The sequence below is a fragment of the Lutra lutra genome, chromosome 10 (assembly GCF_902655055.1).
Source record: "Lutra lutra chromosome 10, mLutLut1.2, whole genome shotgun sequence".
In the NCBI taxonomy this organism is placed as follows: domain Eukaryota; kingdom Metazoa; phylum Chordata; class Mammalia; order Carnivora; family Mustelidae; genus Lutra; species Lutra lutra.
Genome location: NC_062287.1, coordinates 1,445,707 through 1,461,699, shown reverse-complemented (window position 1 = coordinate 1,461,699; position 15,993 = coordinate 1,445,707). Strand labels below are relative to the sequence as shown.

Here is a 15,993-nt window from a genome sequence, read left to right as displayed (position 1 = left end):
CGAGGCCTTAGAACAGGGTCACTGTTCAGCCCAGGGTTGGGCGACCTTTGAAGATTGTTGTTAGCGTCCCCTGGACACACCACAGATTCCGAGCTCCTGGGGAGGTGCTCTGACTGAGGCTGGGGGCCAGTGAGCTGGTGGGGCCGCCATCAGCGTCTGCTTCCACCCTCACGAAGAGGGATCCTGGTTCTGTACCTCACAGAGGGTCGGTCACCAGTGACCCAGCAGGAGCACCAAATGGTTCCTCGTTACTCACTGTCAGCCCACCGTCTGCCATTCTGACTGTGCCTGTCTTCAGCGGACATGGTCCCCCGGGGCTGAAGATCGGCCTTCTCAGAGCCCCGTTTTGTCTCCCTGCAGCTCTAAGGCAGGCCCAGAGACCCCTGCGCACAGATCTGGAGGGTTTTCTATCCGCTAATATGCCTCCAGTTAGCGCTCTGTGCCCGCCCTCACAGACCTTCTGGCTGGGGGATCACTGGCACTTGGGAGCCAGGACTTCCCAGCCTGTGGGTGGGACAGAGATGGGGGCACTCTTGTGGAAAACCGGCCTTCAGCCCCAGGGGATGCAACCTTCTCACTGCTCCCATCCTCTGAGCTGCAATCTGCACGGGCTTCTCCTGCTAACAGAGGGTGCAGGGGTTTCTTCCTACTGCCTTCTACCAGGGGCAGTGTTTTGACAGTACCCTAAGGGCGATCGTGTTGCTCCCCTCATTGTCTTGGTCTTTGGCCTCCTCCCCTGAGATGGAGGCTTCCGTTCCAAAAGGCAGACAGGGGCGGTTCCATGCACCTCCTTTGCCCACAGGGACTCTGTTCTGTTGCCCCAGGCCCTCCCCCAGAAGGAGAATTTCTGAGACTATCATCAGCAGGCACTGCGGACAGATGATGAGAAGCGGCCTGCCAGGAGGGGAGATCCAGGTCATGTGGTCCAGGTCTGACCACGCCTGCAGTTCTCCCCTCCCCACAGGTCTCAGCCGGCCAGTGCTCATCTCTCTCTGATGGGTTCGAGAGAAGTTATGACCGGTCTTGTTTGTTGGAGGAAGAACAATGCTCCCTCCATCCATTTCCATCTCTCTCTAACTCACTACTGACCACAATGGCCCTCCTTCGGTCACAAGCACGGCCACACGAGGGAAAGATTTCGGATGCTGCAGCATATCTAACCGAAGGCGAAAACACCCTCTGGTCTCCGTGTGTGAGCTTGGACCCAGGGAAGGGGTCTGGCTGGCTCTGCCTCCACCGCCCTGGGAAGAGGCCCTTCTTTGCTTAACTTTGATGCAAAGAAACAAGAGATGTGGAGAAGAGGGCAGGAGGACACTTCATTGATCCCTCCAGAACATCAAATAATGGTAAGCACTGTTTCTTGAGGACTCTTCTAGTGATTTCATACGTCTGGGCAGACAAGTATTAATTCATGGACGATGACGGAGTGAGAGGGTCTGGAGCTCCCCTCACCCAGCCAAAAGCCACACACGATGCAACTCCCTCTGGAAACAGCCTGAGTCTGGCAGACCAGATCCTCCGTGGCTAAAGGCATCAAGAAAAGGCCCCATGGAGAAGGTCAGGAGGGAAGGAGCCCCCACAGGGAACCAACCCATCGCAAGGTGGCAGCCAGAAGCAGGAGGGATACCACAAGCCAGCAGGGAGACACTCACTCCCTGAGAAGGGCCAGCCTCAACCTGGGCCCCCCCGGCCCCAGGGACCTGCACTGACGACAGGGGCCCCCGCCACGTCTGGATGTGAAAAGCGGCGAGGCCGGCTCCGGGAGTGTAAGAGAGAGGATAGGAGGGTTTTAGTCCTAGAGTCTCTGCTCTTCAAAGACCAACGTGGCCTGAGATCATGCGGCCTGAGACCCAGCACACAAGCACCTCTTCAAAGGGAAGATTAAAAAGTGCTGGGAAACAGACTGAGGGTGGCTGGAGGGGAGGGCCGTGGGGGTGGGGTAGCTGCCCCTGAGGTCATGAGCATGGGGGGGTGGGGCGGGGAGGAAGGTGGTGGGGGTGTCATAGACAACAGGTGCGTCACTAGATTCTCCCTCTGAAACTACGAATACTCTGTGTTAATTAGTTGAATTTTTAAATAAAGAAGTAAGAATTTAAAAGACAACAACAACAAAATAACAAGTACCTAGGGTGTAAGTGAAGGACATCTCCTCACTTTAGGACTTGTGCCAGAGAGGCGGTGACCGTAGGAGCTTGCTGTGGGAGAGAAGCTGCGAGCGAGCATCACTCTTCTTTCCGCTCGTGAGCCTAGCCGGCCGGGCCGACCCTGACAGCGCGGTACCGCCAGAACCCTGCCGCGCCCGGCGTCCACTGGCCGGCCCAACTCCAGCGCCCTACAAGGCGCCCTTCCCAAGTTCCTCCCAAGCTGCCACACCTGATGGGCAGCCCAGTGGTGACCAGCTACCCATGGGGCACTGTTTTGCCACACCGTGCCGGTAGGCTCCGCAGGAACCTGCACCCATCCAGAGACACCATGGCCCCACACAACGCCAGTATGCACACACCCGTCCATAAGCAGTTTAAACAGCGCTGGACTAAACGTTCTAATCGAAAGATGGAACGTCTGGATCAGAAAAAGTATAATCAAGACCCACGTATATGCTGACTTTAAAAGACCTCAAGACACATAGAGAGTGGAAGGAACTGAAACAGATAATCCATGAAAATAGAAGAGAAAACCACAAGTCAGTAATAACAGACAATATATACTTTAAAACAGGCTGTACAGAAGAGACGAAGAAGGGTATTAAATAAGGATAAAGGGATCAATCCAACAAGAATATAATAACTGTAAATATTTATGTACCCAACATAGGAATACCTAACTATATAAGCCAAATACTGATAGACATAAAGGATCATATTTATTCAGTAATAGTAGAGGAGAGAACTTTAATGCCCCACTTACATTAATGGATAGATCAGCCAAACAGAAAGTCAGTAAGGAGACACCAGCTTTCAAGAGACCGAGCAGATACAAAGAGAATACTCCATTCCAAAATGGAGAACACAGATTCCTTCCAAGTGACCATGATTCATTCTCCAGGACAGATCACACGTTCAAACACATAAGACGTTTCCATAAGTTGAAGACAACCGAAATAACACCCAGCACCTCTTCCAAAGGCAACAAAAGGAAGCTAACAATCAATTACAGGTAAGAAAACGGAAAACAAACAAACAAACCCGAATACACAAAGGCTAACCATGCTACTAACCAACCAATGCGTCAATGAAGAAAGACAAGAGAAAATAAAATACCTTGAGACAAATGAAAATGGAAACACAATGGTTCAAATTTTTAGGGAAGCAGCAAAAGCAGTTCGAGAAGGGAAATTTATAGAGATTCGGGCGAACCTCAAGCAACAGGAAAAATCTAACATTCCACCTAAAGGAACTGGACAAAGAACAACAAACAAAGCCCTAAATTAGTAGAAGAAAGAAAGAATATAGAGCAAAAATTTTTTTAAAAATACAGATTTTAAAAAAATAATAGAAAAGATCAATAAAATTAGGATCTGATTTTTTGCAAAGATCAAATGGCAAACTGTTGGCAGACTCAAGAGTAAACAAAGAAGAGCTTCTGGGGAAGACGGTGGGACAGGAGCCCCAGCTCATCTCGTTCCACAGATACAACTAGGTAACACCCCCATCCCCGTTAAGTGACCCAGAAAACAACCCGAAGCCACAGCTACACGCAGACAAGAGGCCACACTGCAGAGGGCAGGAAGGACAGAGTCACCATAGGGAGCTGGGAGGACCCGGGTACAGTCCGTGGGGGCATGAAGAGGGGCGGGGAGCAGACCCCACACCAGGCACCCCAGATACGGGGGACCCATGAAGGGAAGATGAATTCCTTTAAAAGTTGGCTCTGAAAACCAGAGGGGCCTAACTTTGCAAATTCTTACCGTCAGTGGAGTTCAACACCTGCAACTCCAAAACTGGAGCGCTCGGATCTGCATGACGCAGAGGGCAGTGGGACACAGAGGCCCCACTCTTGAAGAGACAGCCCCATCTGCAGCTTGAGGAGACACAGCCTGGAAGCAGCACCCTGGGCACCACTTCCCTCCCCTGCTGTCTGGCCTACACAGGGGCTGCCGGCCAGCATGAGCACAGCCCCACAGCTCACCGCCTGGCATGCTGACCGTACAGCCCAAACCCACATCCTCCCGTAGACAGCCTCTGTGCACGGGCCTGGCCTCTAGAGCTCCCCTCACAAGATACCCCTGCAGCCCTTGCTGACACGGCCTGGCCCACCCGTGTGCTCTGGCAGGTGCATCCCCTCCGACCCCACAGGCCTGGGTCCTCAGTGGCTGCAGATTCCTTAGCAGCACGTCCTGCACTAGGCCCCTGGCTGAGGCCCTCACGAAGATGGGCCATGGGCTGGCACTGCGCCAGGAGCACTGACACGGGCTGGAACCCCTCCATAGGGTCTCCTGCCCCAAGGAGAGGGAAAGAGAAGCACACATGCCAGTCAGACAGCAGCCCCAGCAGCGGGCTGGGCATAGGCAGCTGGTCTACCTGCAGACACTGCCCACCCGCGACAGTTTCTCAGGGGACAACACAGGGAAAATGCCCTGTGTTTCGGGACTATTGCATCCCTGGCGAATTCTAGATTTGACTCAACACAAGCCCAAACTGGCCAGGCACAGTCACCGCAGACAACAGGACTCAAGGCGAAAGCATCGTAGCCACAAAAGGAGGGTGCATGCAACACACACAAGAGACACCCTAGAGATACCGGGGCCGGCACAAACTCACACGCAGGTCAGTGCAATGGGACAGAGCCCAGAAGCAAACCACGACTATGGCCAACTCATCTTCAACAAAGCAGGAAAGAATGTCCAATGGGAATAAGACAGCATCTTCAACAAACAGTATTGGGATAATTGGACAGCCACATGCAGAAGAATGAAACTGGACCATTGCCTTACACCACACACAAAAATAAACTCAAAATGGATGAAAGACCTCAATGTGAGACAGGAACCCATCAAAATCCTACAAGAAAACACAGGCAGTAATCTCTTTGACGTTGGCCATAGCAACATCCTTCTAGATAGGTCTCCTGAATCAAAGGAATTAAAAGCAAAAATAAACTATTGGAACTTCATCAGGATAAAAAGTTTCTGCACAGCAAAGGAAAAAATCAAACCTGAAAGGCAGCCTACAGAATGGGAGAAGATATTTGCAAGTAACATAACCAATAAAGGGTTAGTATCCAAAACCTATAAAGAACTTATACAATTCAACACCCAAAAAATAAAGAAACCAATTAAATAATGAGAAGATATGAATAGACATTTATCCAAATAAGACATCCAGATGGCTCCACATCACTGGCATCAGGGAAATACAGATCAGAACCACAGTGAGATGACACCTCACCAGTCAGAATGGCTAAAATCAGCAGGTCAGGAAGCGACGGGTGCTGGCAAGAGTATGAAGGAAGGTTGTTGGGAACGTAAGCTGGTGCAGCCACTCTGGAAAACAGTATGGAGAGTCCTCAAAAAGTTAAAAAGAGAGCTACCATGTGATCAAGCAGTCACACTATGGGGTACTTAGCCAAAGAAGAAGAAGGGACACACACACGTTTACAGCAGCATTATCTACAGCAGCCAAATTATGGCAACAGCCCAAGTGTCCATGGACTGATGAACGGATAAAGAAGATGTGGGGCATTGATACACAATGGGATATTACTCAGTCACACACACACAAAAAAGAATGAAGTCTTGCCATGTGCCACGATGGGAATGGTGCTGGGGAGTATGATGCCGAGCGAACTAAATCAGACACAGACCAATACCGTGTTATTTTACTCAGGTGTGGAATTTAAGAAACCAAACAAACACGAGCCGAGGCGGGAAGAAAAGGAGACACAAACCAAGAAACAGATTCTCGACTCCAGAGAACACACTGGTGGAAACCGGCGGGGAGGTGGGCGGGGGGGATGGGGGAGCCGCGGGATGGGGATGAAGGCATGCCCCTGTCCTGGTGAGCAACGGATGGTGTGCAGAGCTGCAGAATCAGTACCTCACATGCCTGAAACTAACACGACGCTGCGCGTTACAAACACTGGGATTATAATAAAAAACTTTTAAAAGTGTTGCCTTAATATAATCATAGGAGGGAAAAATAAATATATTTTGGAGGAAGTGATAGTGCTCAATGTTAATTTACTATTTTGAACAGTTGTATTAATATAGAACTCTTTGGCTCTTCTAAAATTTATTTAAGGCAGAGCTGGAATTTACTGTGCTAAATAAAAGGAAAATGTTAAGTAACAGCTTGTGGGGTCTGATGTATCAAATCAGACTCCATGTTTTCTGCACAGCAGCTACTCTCTTCGGTTACCTGAGAGCTGATCATACGCTGAGACGAACGAGCTATGTTGGCAGGGAGACCAAAGAAACTCGGTTTGTCGTCCTCCGGAAGCTTTTCAATGACGGCACGATAGTCCTGAATGTGGAGAAGTGAAAAAGAGCTTTTCTATAAAGATTGAACATAGAACCACTGATATCAGAAAGAACAGATACTGGGAAATATTAAATCACTCATTACTCGTATGTTCACATTTTCTAGATAAATCTAACTTTCAGTCTATGTAATACTTAGTTGTGGACAGAAGATACTCTTGGTCATGACTTCTTCATCCCTAAATTTACAAATACAGCATCACATAATTTAACTCACCACATTCAAAGGGACCCTGCACTGATTAAAACAAAAATACTTAAATGGCCATTGTTCCTACATGTAAGACATCATGTGAGACGTTTATAGGAAAGCCCGAACCTACCCGAGACTCATCTGCAGAGTGCAGTTCTGCTATTCCAAGAAGATTCCAGCTATCCTCTGAGACTTACAGAAACCCCAGGGACCCACACACACATGCTCTGCTGAGCACGTACTGCTTTGCCAATCACGTTACATGAAGCAATTTCCCCTCGAGTCCTCAGTCCGCTGGTGAGGTGCGCTGAAACGCACTGACAAGCCCATCATTTCCTCCCACAATTACTGCAAGTGTTGCACGTGGTCCTTACCAAGCAGGCGTCTGCAGTTACTGACTCCAAACTCTAGACGGGAGACTTGTGTAGACCTGGAGGATTTATTCACTTCGACTCGAGGGTTAGAATTGTTCCGTTTGGTCGCTGGCATGCAGAGGGGTCCTGCATACCTGCCTACACTGTTGCAGCTGAACTAGGAGAAATTGCTGTCTCCTCCCCCTCCCATCACCTTTCTCAGCCCCAGCAGCTGCCTGTGAAGTCCTCCCAACGCAGTGGCGGGACTTCAGGAAGCCCCGGGCCTGTAAACATGTCAGATTTTGGAAAGATGTGCTGTCTTTCGAAATGTTCCCACCTGTAACTCAACACTTGTTACTTCTTCAGGGTGTTCAATCGCAACATATCCACGTATGCATCAGTATGTGTGTATATGAGCTTGTGGGCGCATGCTTACACACGCGTGTGCATACGTGGGGCAGGGGACAAGCAGGCGTTCTCACCCTCCCGGGAAATGCTGGCCTCCTCCTTCTCTAGAACTCTTAGACGGAAACTTAACAATGATTCTCACAAATCATCCTACAGATATAAAACTCATTCTCTGTTGATATCCTTCACTCATTCCAGAATGGCTGTGAACTTTTCTCATGCATGCTGGCTAGAGTCTCCCCCAGACGCCCCAACTGTGCACAGACGTGTTTCCTAAATGACAGCTACACATCCACACCAAGCTGTCCTCCCTTGGATGCAGAAAAATATATACCAAGGGATACCATTTACATGGTGCTCAAAAATAGGCAAAATTAATGTAGGATGGGGCACCCGGGTGGCTCTGTGGGTTAAGCACCCCTGCTTTCAGCTCAGGCCATGATCTCAGGGTCCTGGGATCGTGCCCCACATCGGGATCCCTGCTCAGTGGGGAATCTGCTTGACATTCTCTCTCTTCCTGTGCTCTCCCCCGACTCGTACACACTGTCTCTTTCTCAAATAAATCCATCTTTAAAAAAAAAAAAGCTAACATAGGTTGTTAGAAGCCCGGATGATGCCTCCTTTGTTTGGGGGGGGGCAACGACTAGAGGGAACACAAGGAGGACTTCCGGGGAGCTGGTCACACTGTTTCTGGACCCCAGCACTAGTTCCACCTCTGTGTATCAGTGTATAAACATTCACTACACATTTCTGTAGCAGTTTTATTACTCAGTTTAAAGTTCACAGAGAGAGGGAGGCCTGTGAGTGCACGGTGTGAGGTAGCTGGGCCATGAAAAGCCCCGGGATGCCCTCCCGCTGGCAAGTCAGCCCCAGAGACGCCCACGGCGCCTGTGCAGTCTGGAACAGGGCCACCCGGGGCGGACAGATAGGCTGGGCTCTTACTCAATAAATGAGTGAATGAATGAAAGATACTGAAAAACAAAACCAGACGGGATACTTAACAGGCAAGATATTCAGTAACATATACAACACTAGTTTTCAAACTTTGACTTTTGACAATTATGTCACTGAAACAGAAAAACTTTCTCAAAAAATACTTGGGATGAAAGAAAAATCCCCGATCCTGTGAGAAGAACTATGGAACTGAATATGTATGCGTGTGATCATAACATTCCAGGTAAGAAAAGCATTATTTGGACATTAAGCAAAGATAAGTTTGTGGCAAAATACATCAGAATTGAAATCTTTGGGCCATAATTAGCACTATTTTCTGGAAAAGAGGATATCATTCTACAAGACTTTTGTAGGATGACTCAGGGAGAAAAGCTCCAGCCAGCTAAGATAAAGACACGTCCACAGAAACACCGAGGTCAAAGCCAGCTCAAAGCCGTCCCTCACACAGTCGGACCTGATTTAACTCATAAGCCAGAAAGTGAAGATACAGGTGTTAGGGATCTGATTTAGGGATCTGATCCCCGAGCCCTCTCAGGCCCACTAGAACACACAGGCGCTCTCCTTCCAGATCCTCCCAGTCTTACCTCTTAAACATCTTCCTAACCGGCAACTCTACCTTATTACCATCAAGCCGTCCCTAAGTACCCCAGTGTGGACAACACACTTCACCAGAGTTTACACGGCCAAGCCATGTACTGCCATAGCAATCATCTGTATTCGAGAATGAGAATTACTTGTGCATTTGAAAAGAAACATGTATTTAAACAGTTTAAGAAAGGATTCAAGTATCTGGTAATATATTAAAAATGATGAGTTTTACCTACCAGAATGCTGCAGGATTTTGGTAGAGATAAGGAATACGGAAAAACACTTTTCTTATTCCTTTGGTTTAAAACATCAGTTATTGAAGAATTAAAAAACTGTTTCAGGTATGACTGAAGAACTCTAAGGTCAAAATAATTATCTATGCGTCCACCATAAACAGCATTTTCAAGTAAACCATGTAGAAATTCCCACTGCACATCTTTGGTACCTATAATTTTAAAACATACTTTTATTAGCTTTATTTCTAGGATATTAGAAATGGCCTAAGAATATTCTAAATTATTCTATAATACTAACTAAATTCTTGGCTCCAGTTATATTTCTAGGATATAACAACATACATTTAACTAAGTTAAATCATTCCTTAAAAGGCTCACTAATAGGAATGTAAAACTCATTAATATTCTCATTAATAATAATTAACATTAATATAATCGTACAATGGCTAATATTTATTGAGATTATTTAATCAAGTAAAATTCCCCAAACATTTTCCCATGTATAAACTCACTTAAGCCTTCTAACATAGAAGTATTAAAATTGCGCAGTTATATTAATGAAGAAATTGAGGAACAGGGAGGGTGAGTGACCCCAATCAGAAAATCACACAATCCCACAGATCTGAACCGGAATGACGTGCTCTGAAACCATCCATCTGTCACACAACACTGCCTCCTTAAATGGGAAATTCCTTAGAATATATTCAAAGCCTAATTTTACATTATGATGAAAACCTCAGCTCATCACAACAATCTGAATAAGGAAACGCTACAAAATAACTTGGCACATTATAGTCTCATAGTGTCATGACTTTAACAGTCAACTATGCAGTCTCTATTGTAAAAGAGAAATGTAGTATAAAACACAATGAGACTTTGAAGTTGCTATTTCATTTTGCAAAAAGAGCCTCCTCTTCATGACAGTTCAGTGGTAATTGTAAACTGTAAGAATTAACCGTCAGGTCTGTGCAAATACAGGAAACGGCTGTACTTAAGCTGGCTGTTGAACACGGCTGGTTCGGCGAGTTCCACTGCAGGTTACTGCCAAATCCAGAGATGCGTGCTAAGCCTGAGGGTGCTGTGACCGCGTGTGCTGGCCCTGGGTGATGCGGGTGGCCCCCTGCAGACCAAGGGCAGCTGCAGCCTCCTGCCGCCATCACCTTATCAACCGTGGCCAAGCAACCATGACAATGGACATCACCAGGACCCCATGCCCCAGCTCTGCCTTGATCTCCACTAAGTCACGTACCGGTCCTGGATAGCTCATTCATTCCCAGGTAGGTCGCCAGGGCATAAACACTGCCGTACCTTTCGACTTATAAAATAGAAACAGCTATTATGTAAAATATTTTATAATCGCAGAGTAAGTTTCATTCTGTTTAGGATTAAAGCAAACAGAACTGAATGAGAGCAGCAGCAGTAACAATAGTTACCGTAGCTCATTCCATATACTCAGCGTACTAAATGTTAAACGTTTCCCGTGGCTCGTCTCATTCAAACTTCCCGGAATGGAACCGATGGATACAGCATCTGCTATCATTCCCAATTTGCAGTTCAGGAAGCTCAGGCATCAAGGGTATACATGTACTCCAGGTGTTAGGAACTATGCAATTTCTATGCCAACTCACCCCTATAATTAGAACTTTTTCTCTTTTTTTGCATTTAATTCTGTACATGTGGAAATCCCCAATGTCAAGAAATTCTGTGGTCCTGAGTTTACACAGATTTTCACCATGAGATTCACTATCACTTTAAAGCACGGGTGTCTTATTCACATCAAGTCTGCGGCATGGTGTATCTAAGATCTGTGATGCTGTTAATTCCATCACAAGCTTCAATCACAAGGACACATCATGCCAGCTCCCTGCTTTGGATGCTTCACCTTAAAGGGGCATAGACAATGGAATACTACTCAGCCATCAAAAAGAATGAAATCCTGCCATTTCCCCAGAGGGTATGATGCTAAGTGAAATAAGTCAGAGAAAGACAAATACAAATGATTTCACTCAGATATGGAATAAAAAAAAAACCAAAACAGATGGACATAAGGGAAGGGAAAATGGAAAGGGAAAAAAAGAGAGAGAAAAGAAAGCAATCCGTAAGAGAGTTTCAACAAAAGAGAACAAAGCGGGTGGATAGACGTAGGTGCGTGGGAGATGGGCTTCATGGGGGAGGGGCGTTAAGGGGGGGACACTTGTTGTGATGAGCACTGGGTGTCATTTATTAGTGATGAATCACTGAATTCTACTCCAGAAACCAATACTACACTGTAGGTTAACTAACTTGAATTTAAATAGAAACATGAAAATACAAAAAAAAAAAAAAAAAAAAAAGAAAGAAAGAAAGAAAAATCACCAAGTTTCAATGAAAGCTAAAGCATTAGTACAGATTCTCCAGAAAACTCTGTCAAAATTAATATTAAAAACAACAGCTGGGGCGCCTGAGTGGCTCAGTGGTTTAAAAAGCCTCTGCCTTCAGCTCAGGTCATGATCCCAGGGTCGTGGGTTCGAGCCCCACATCAGGCTCTCTGCTCAGGGGGGAGCCTGCTTCTCCCTCTCTCTCTGCCTGCCTCTCTGCTGACTTGTGATCTCTCTCTCTCTCTCTGTCAAATAAATAAAAATAAAAAAAAAAAAAACCCAGCTTATAGAACCAGAAAAGTGGTTACCCTTGGCATGGAGTGGGGCAGTGTTCAGTCACATTCATGAAGGAGTAAAGGACGCACTTCTGGAAGGCTGGTAATACTCTGTCCACTTGGAGACAGTTACAATGGTTCCATATATGATCATTTATTAAGCTGTAAGTTTATGTAGTTTTCTGATGTAGAGTTCAAAGTTTGTTAAGTAAAGAAAAACTCACTTTGAATATTATTTGGCATTCACTGATTTCACTAACGATAAACAAAAGGTGAAGATATGAATATCCTACCTACTCATGTGGATATACCCAATATACGTACATCAACTAAGCACCCACAGCTGTGGTAGCACTATTCAGAACCACCCCAAAGGACCCAGCTGACACCCCAGGGAAGTATCTGCAGAGTGGCATACTACATAGCACTGAGAATAAGCCATCCCTCGCCACATGGAACCACGTAGATGAGTCTCTCAAACAGAATGTTAAATCAAAGAGCCTGAAGAGTGAGGGTTGTATGATGCAGGATTCCAGCTTTACAAAAACAGGCGGAACTGGTCTATATGGTAAGATGCTGGTGCACACCACAGAAGCTTGGGGTGGTGGGGGGAGCGCGGGGAGACGGTCCTAACTGGAAGGCAGTGGTACTGGCGACATTTCCGGATTAGAGCACTGGCTACGGGAGCATGTTGTGTGGTGGTTTCACTAAGCTGTGATTGTATGAACATAGCATTTTTCATACACAGATCATTCAAAACTTTAATCCCATAAAGTAGAGTGGGACTTGGACACATCCTAGATGTCTAACCCTATCATTCTGCCAAAGACAAGTTACAAAGTCATTTCTGAGAGCTGATATTAGTCCAGCCAATGATAACTGGGTGCACCTACTATAGGCGAGGTCCTGCTACAGGGGTTAGGACATACGTCGTCAACAGTCAAAGACGTTGCTTTGAGACAGATTATGCTCTAGTGGGAAGGGATAAAAGAACAAATGAATAAGCAACCAAAAGACTACTACATAGCACTGACGTACTCCAGAACAACAGAACAAGGGGGTAGAGAATAATGTTTAAATTACTTTAGACTGGTAGTAGCAGAAAGCTCATCTGAAGAGGACACCTGGAAAGTAGATGTGAATGGTCAGAGGAGGACAGACATTGGGAGAAAAGCATTTCTGACAGAAGAGCACCGACCAAAACCTTCAGGTAGGAACGGACCTGGCTCGCTAGAGGAAAGGAAAGACTAGTGTTGCTGTAGGTTTTAAATGGGAATCCTACATTTTACTTCTCTCACAGTTTCTTTACCATGTGGAGAGTTTTCAAAGGGTGCTAAACCAGAAAGAAGACTGTGCATGAAGCTCTTGCTTGGACCCTCAAGGCACTGATGAAGTCGCAATAAATGAACAGAATCGTGATCTGCTTTGGACCTGGAAGGGACATAAAATGCCCAAACACGTGATGTTTAAGATCAGAGAAAGAATCCCAGGTGATTCACAGGTCCTGAACCTGTTTACCGATGCGGGGCTGCCTCTGGGAAGGGAGGTCTGGCAGGGCTGCAGGTGGACAAGGAGACAGGAATCACCTTCCAGTTTGAGATTCCAATCAACACGCTCTCCTCCCATCCATCACTGCTCTCAACTCTCACGTCCCTTTGCCCTCACCTACACAGCACAGGTCAGAGACTCCACTGCTTCTGGCTGGAGGAGGTGGAGAGCAGGATGGAATCTCCCATCAGATCACAGTCTTGTCTGTTGCCCTACTTAGATTATTTGTACCCTGATTCCTGACTCCAACTTAATCATAAGTTAAGACTCTACAGATTCACAGTACAGACCGTAGTCTACCACACTCTTGCATTTTAACAGTTCCCAAGATGTGAATTATTCCTCAGGAGTCTGAAACTTAGGAAAGCCACAGAGCGAAGACAAGATCTTTCTCACTTTCTGTTTCCTGAGAGCTAGAGATCAATCAGAAAACCATGGCACATAAAACCAATGACCGTAGTTGTCCAAGCACTATCCACCAACACAAGTATGGCAGTCAGGACACGAAACACATGAAAAGCAAACAGCACATTTTATGATAGGAAGTCCCTCTTGAAGAGAACACTTTATTAGTAGGACCTCAAAAAAAATGTTCCCATTAATACCAGAGATGACAACTATCAGAACTTACCATCAAAGAGCCTGTCAATAATGCTGTAGCCAGCCCGAAGATCTGATAAAGAAAACTCATAAAACTTGGTCCAACCCTACAAAATAAATGTACAAATATTAAAGAACCATAGTGTTCACAAATATATATATGCATCATGACCTTATAATTTTAAGGATGTTCAAAATATGCTAAAAAAATAAAAGGGCCACCCTTGAAAATTTATAATAAAAATAGCAATTCTAAGGTAACAGTAATTTTTTAAAAGTAATTCATTGACCTCAATAGCATGCCAAAGACTTTTAATACTACCAGTTTTTATCATTTAGCATTGTGGCAATTCAGTCATACAACAAATTGGTAAATTTCTGAGCTTAAGTATGATGTACACATGTCAAGTACACACGACAACAGAAATATTACAAAAAATTTTTTAAAGGCCCAAAGGCATACAGCATTATTCCCTATACGTTTCACCCATGAAGCATTCATGTTAGAATTATAAATTGAAGTTAATAACTACAATGCTTGTATAAAAAGAACATTAATAGAGCACTATGTTTTATGAAAATATAAAAGTAAAACTTTTGATGGCACTTCCATTAACTTTAATTAGTTCAATGTACTACGTTGGAAACTAAAATCTTTTTAGACTTTAATAGTATTTAGGGAGCACCAACACAAATTTCATTCATCCATTAATCACTTAAAACAATGTTTATTAAATGCATATTATAAGTAAAGCCCTGTTTTAAATCTCTAAGCGAATGAACCCAAACATCAATAATCCCGGCCCCCAGGTCACTGTCAGTCAAACGTGGGGAAGGGGGAAGCAGGTGGATACAGCCCAGCACTGGCACACACCTGGAGGACAAGCTACGATGCTCTGCTGGAAGGAAAGAGACTTGATACACACAAGAAGGAAGTCTGACTCTAGCTAAGGGGTAAGACAGGGCCTCCTTGCTGGGGAGGGGAGTAGAACAGACAGGAAGAAACACGTACATGGATAGTTAGGACAACGAAATTAAAGAATGCGTGTACTGTGTGGTCATGGCAGACGAAGATACCACGAAGAGAGTGTTAGGAAGGCCTTCCAGTGGCGTCACTGGCTGCTGAGAGCCGCTGTAAGAACGCAAGGCTTGGAAGCGTTTCATGAGCTCCAAACCTGTCCAGTCCGTGCAAATACAGCAATGGACAAAGGAGACCAAATCTGTGCTCCCGAGAAGCTTACACTCTAGTACTTGGGTCCAGAGTACGTGGGTTTTCAGTCCTTTTCGAAACAAACTGGTAAGTCACAGAAATCGCTGCACACACAAGCCTAGACCTTAGGGAACTGATCTGAGCTAGATCTATGAATGTGGGTGTCACCAACACTTAGATCCATTTGTTTAGATTTATAGATCTTGTAAAAAACACAAGAGGTGTAAACCTTGCTTGTTAAGTTTCAGTACGACTAAGAACTGAAGATCCGTGAGATCTGTAACGTGCCCATCACAGTTAAAAAATTTTCCGTAATATTTTAACTAAATTTCCTACCAACTCGAAATAAAGCCTTATTAATAATATTTCTTATATCACTCTACTAGACCTTATTTGTGAATGTTGATTTAAAATGTTTTCAGTACTTTAGGGCGCCCGGGGGGCTCAGCTGCGAAGCATCTGCCTTTGGCTCAGGTCATCATCTCAGGGTCCTGGGATCGAGCCCCGCATCGGGCTCTCTGCTCAGGAGGGAGCCTGCTTCTCCCCTTCGTCTGCTGTTCCCCCTGCTTGTGCTCGCACACTCTCACTCTCTCTCTCAAATAAATAAATAAAATCTTGAAAAAAAATTTTTTCAATACTTTAAAGATTAGTATTATAAACCTCTCCAGTTAGAAGACTGCAGCTCTTAGTATCGCCTAACAGCAATTTCCAAATGAGATTCTAGTTCTGAAATGGTAAGAACTGGTCTCTGAGGCACACTGTTACTGACGTACAGGTATGTGAGGAAGGATTT

General features: G+C 45.5%; 1 protein-coding gene across 3 annotated transcripts in view; it reads right to left on the bottom strand.

Moving 5' to 3' along the window:
* The window catches only part of DYNC2H1 (dynein cytoplasmic 2 heavy chain 1), a 292,883-nt gene that overhangs the window by 96,162 nt on the left and 180,728 nt on the right, over positions 1-15,993 (bottom strand). For all 3 annotated transcript variants that reach the window (XM_047692880.1, XM_047692881.1, XM_047692882.1), the window contains 3 exons: positions 14,022-14,097; positions 9,211-9,419; positions 6,357-6,461 (listed from right to left, as the gene is read on the bottom strand). In XM_047692880.1, coding sequence (XP_047548836.1) covers positions 6,357-6,461; positions 9,211-9,419; positions 14,022-14,097 — 390 coding nt within the window. The remainder of the gene's footprint in view (positions 1-6,356; positions 6,462-9,210; positions 9,420-14,021; positions 14,098-15,993) is intronic.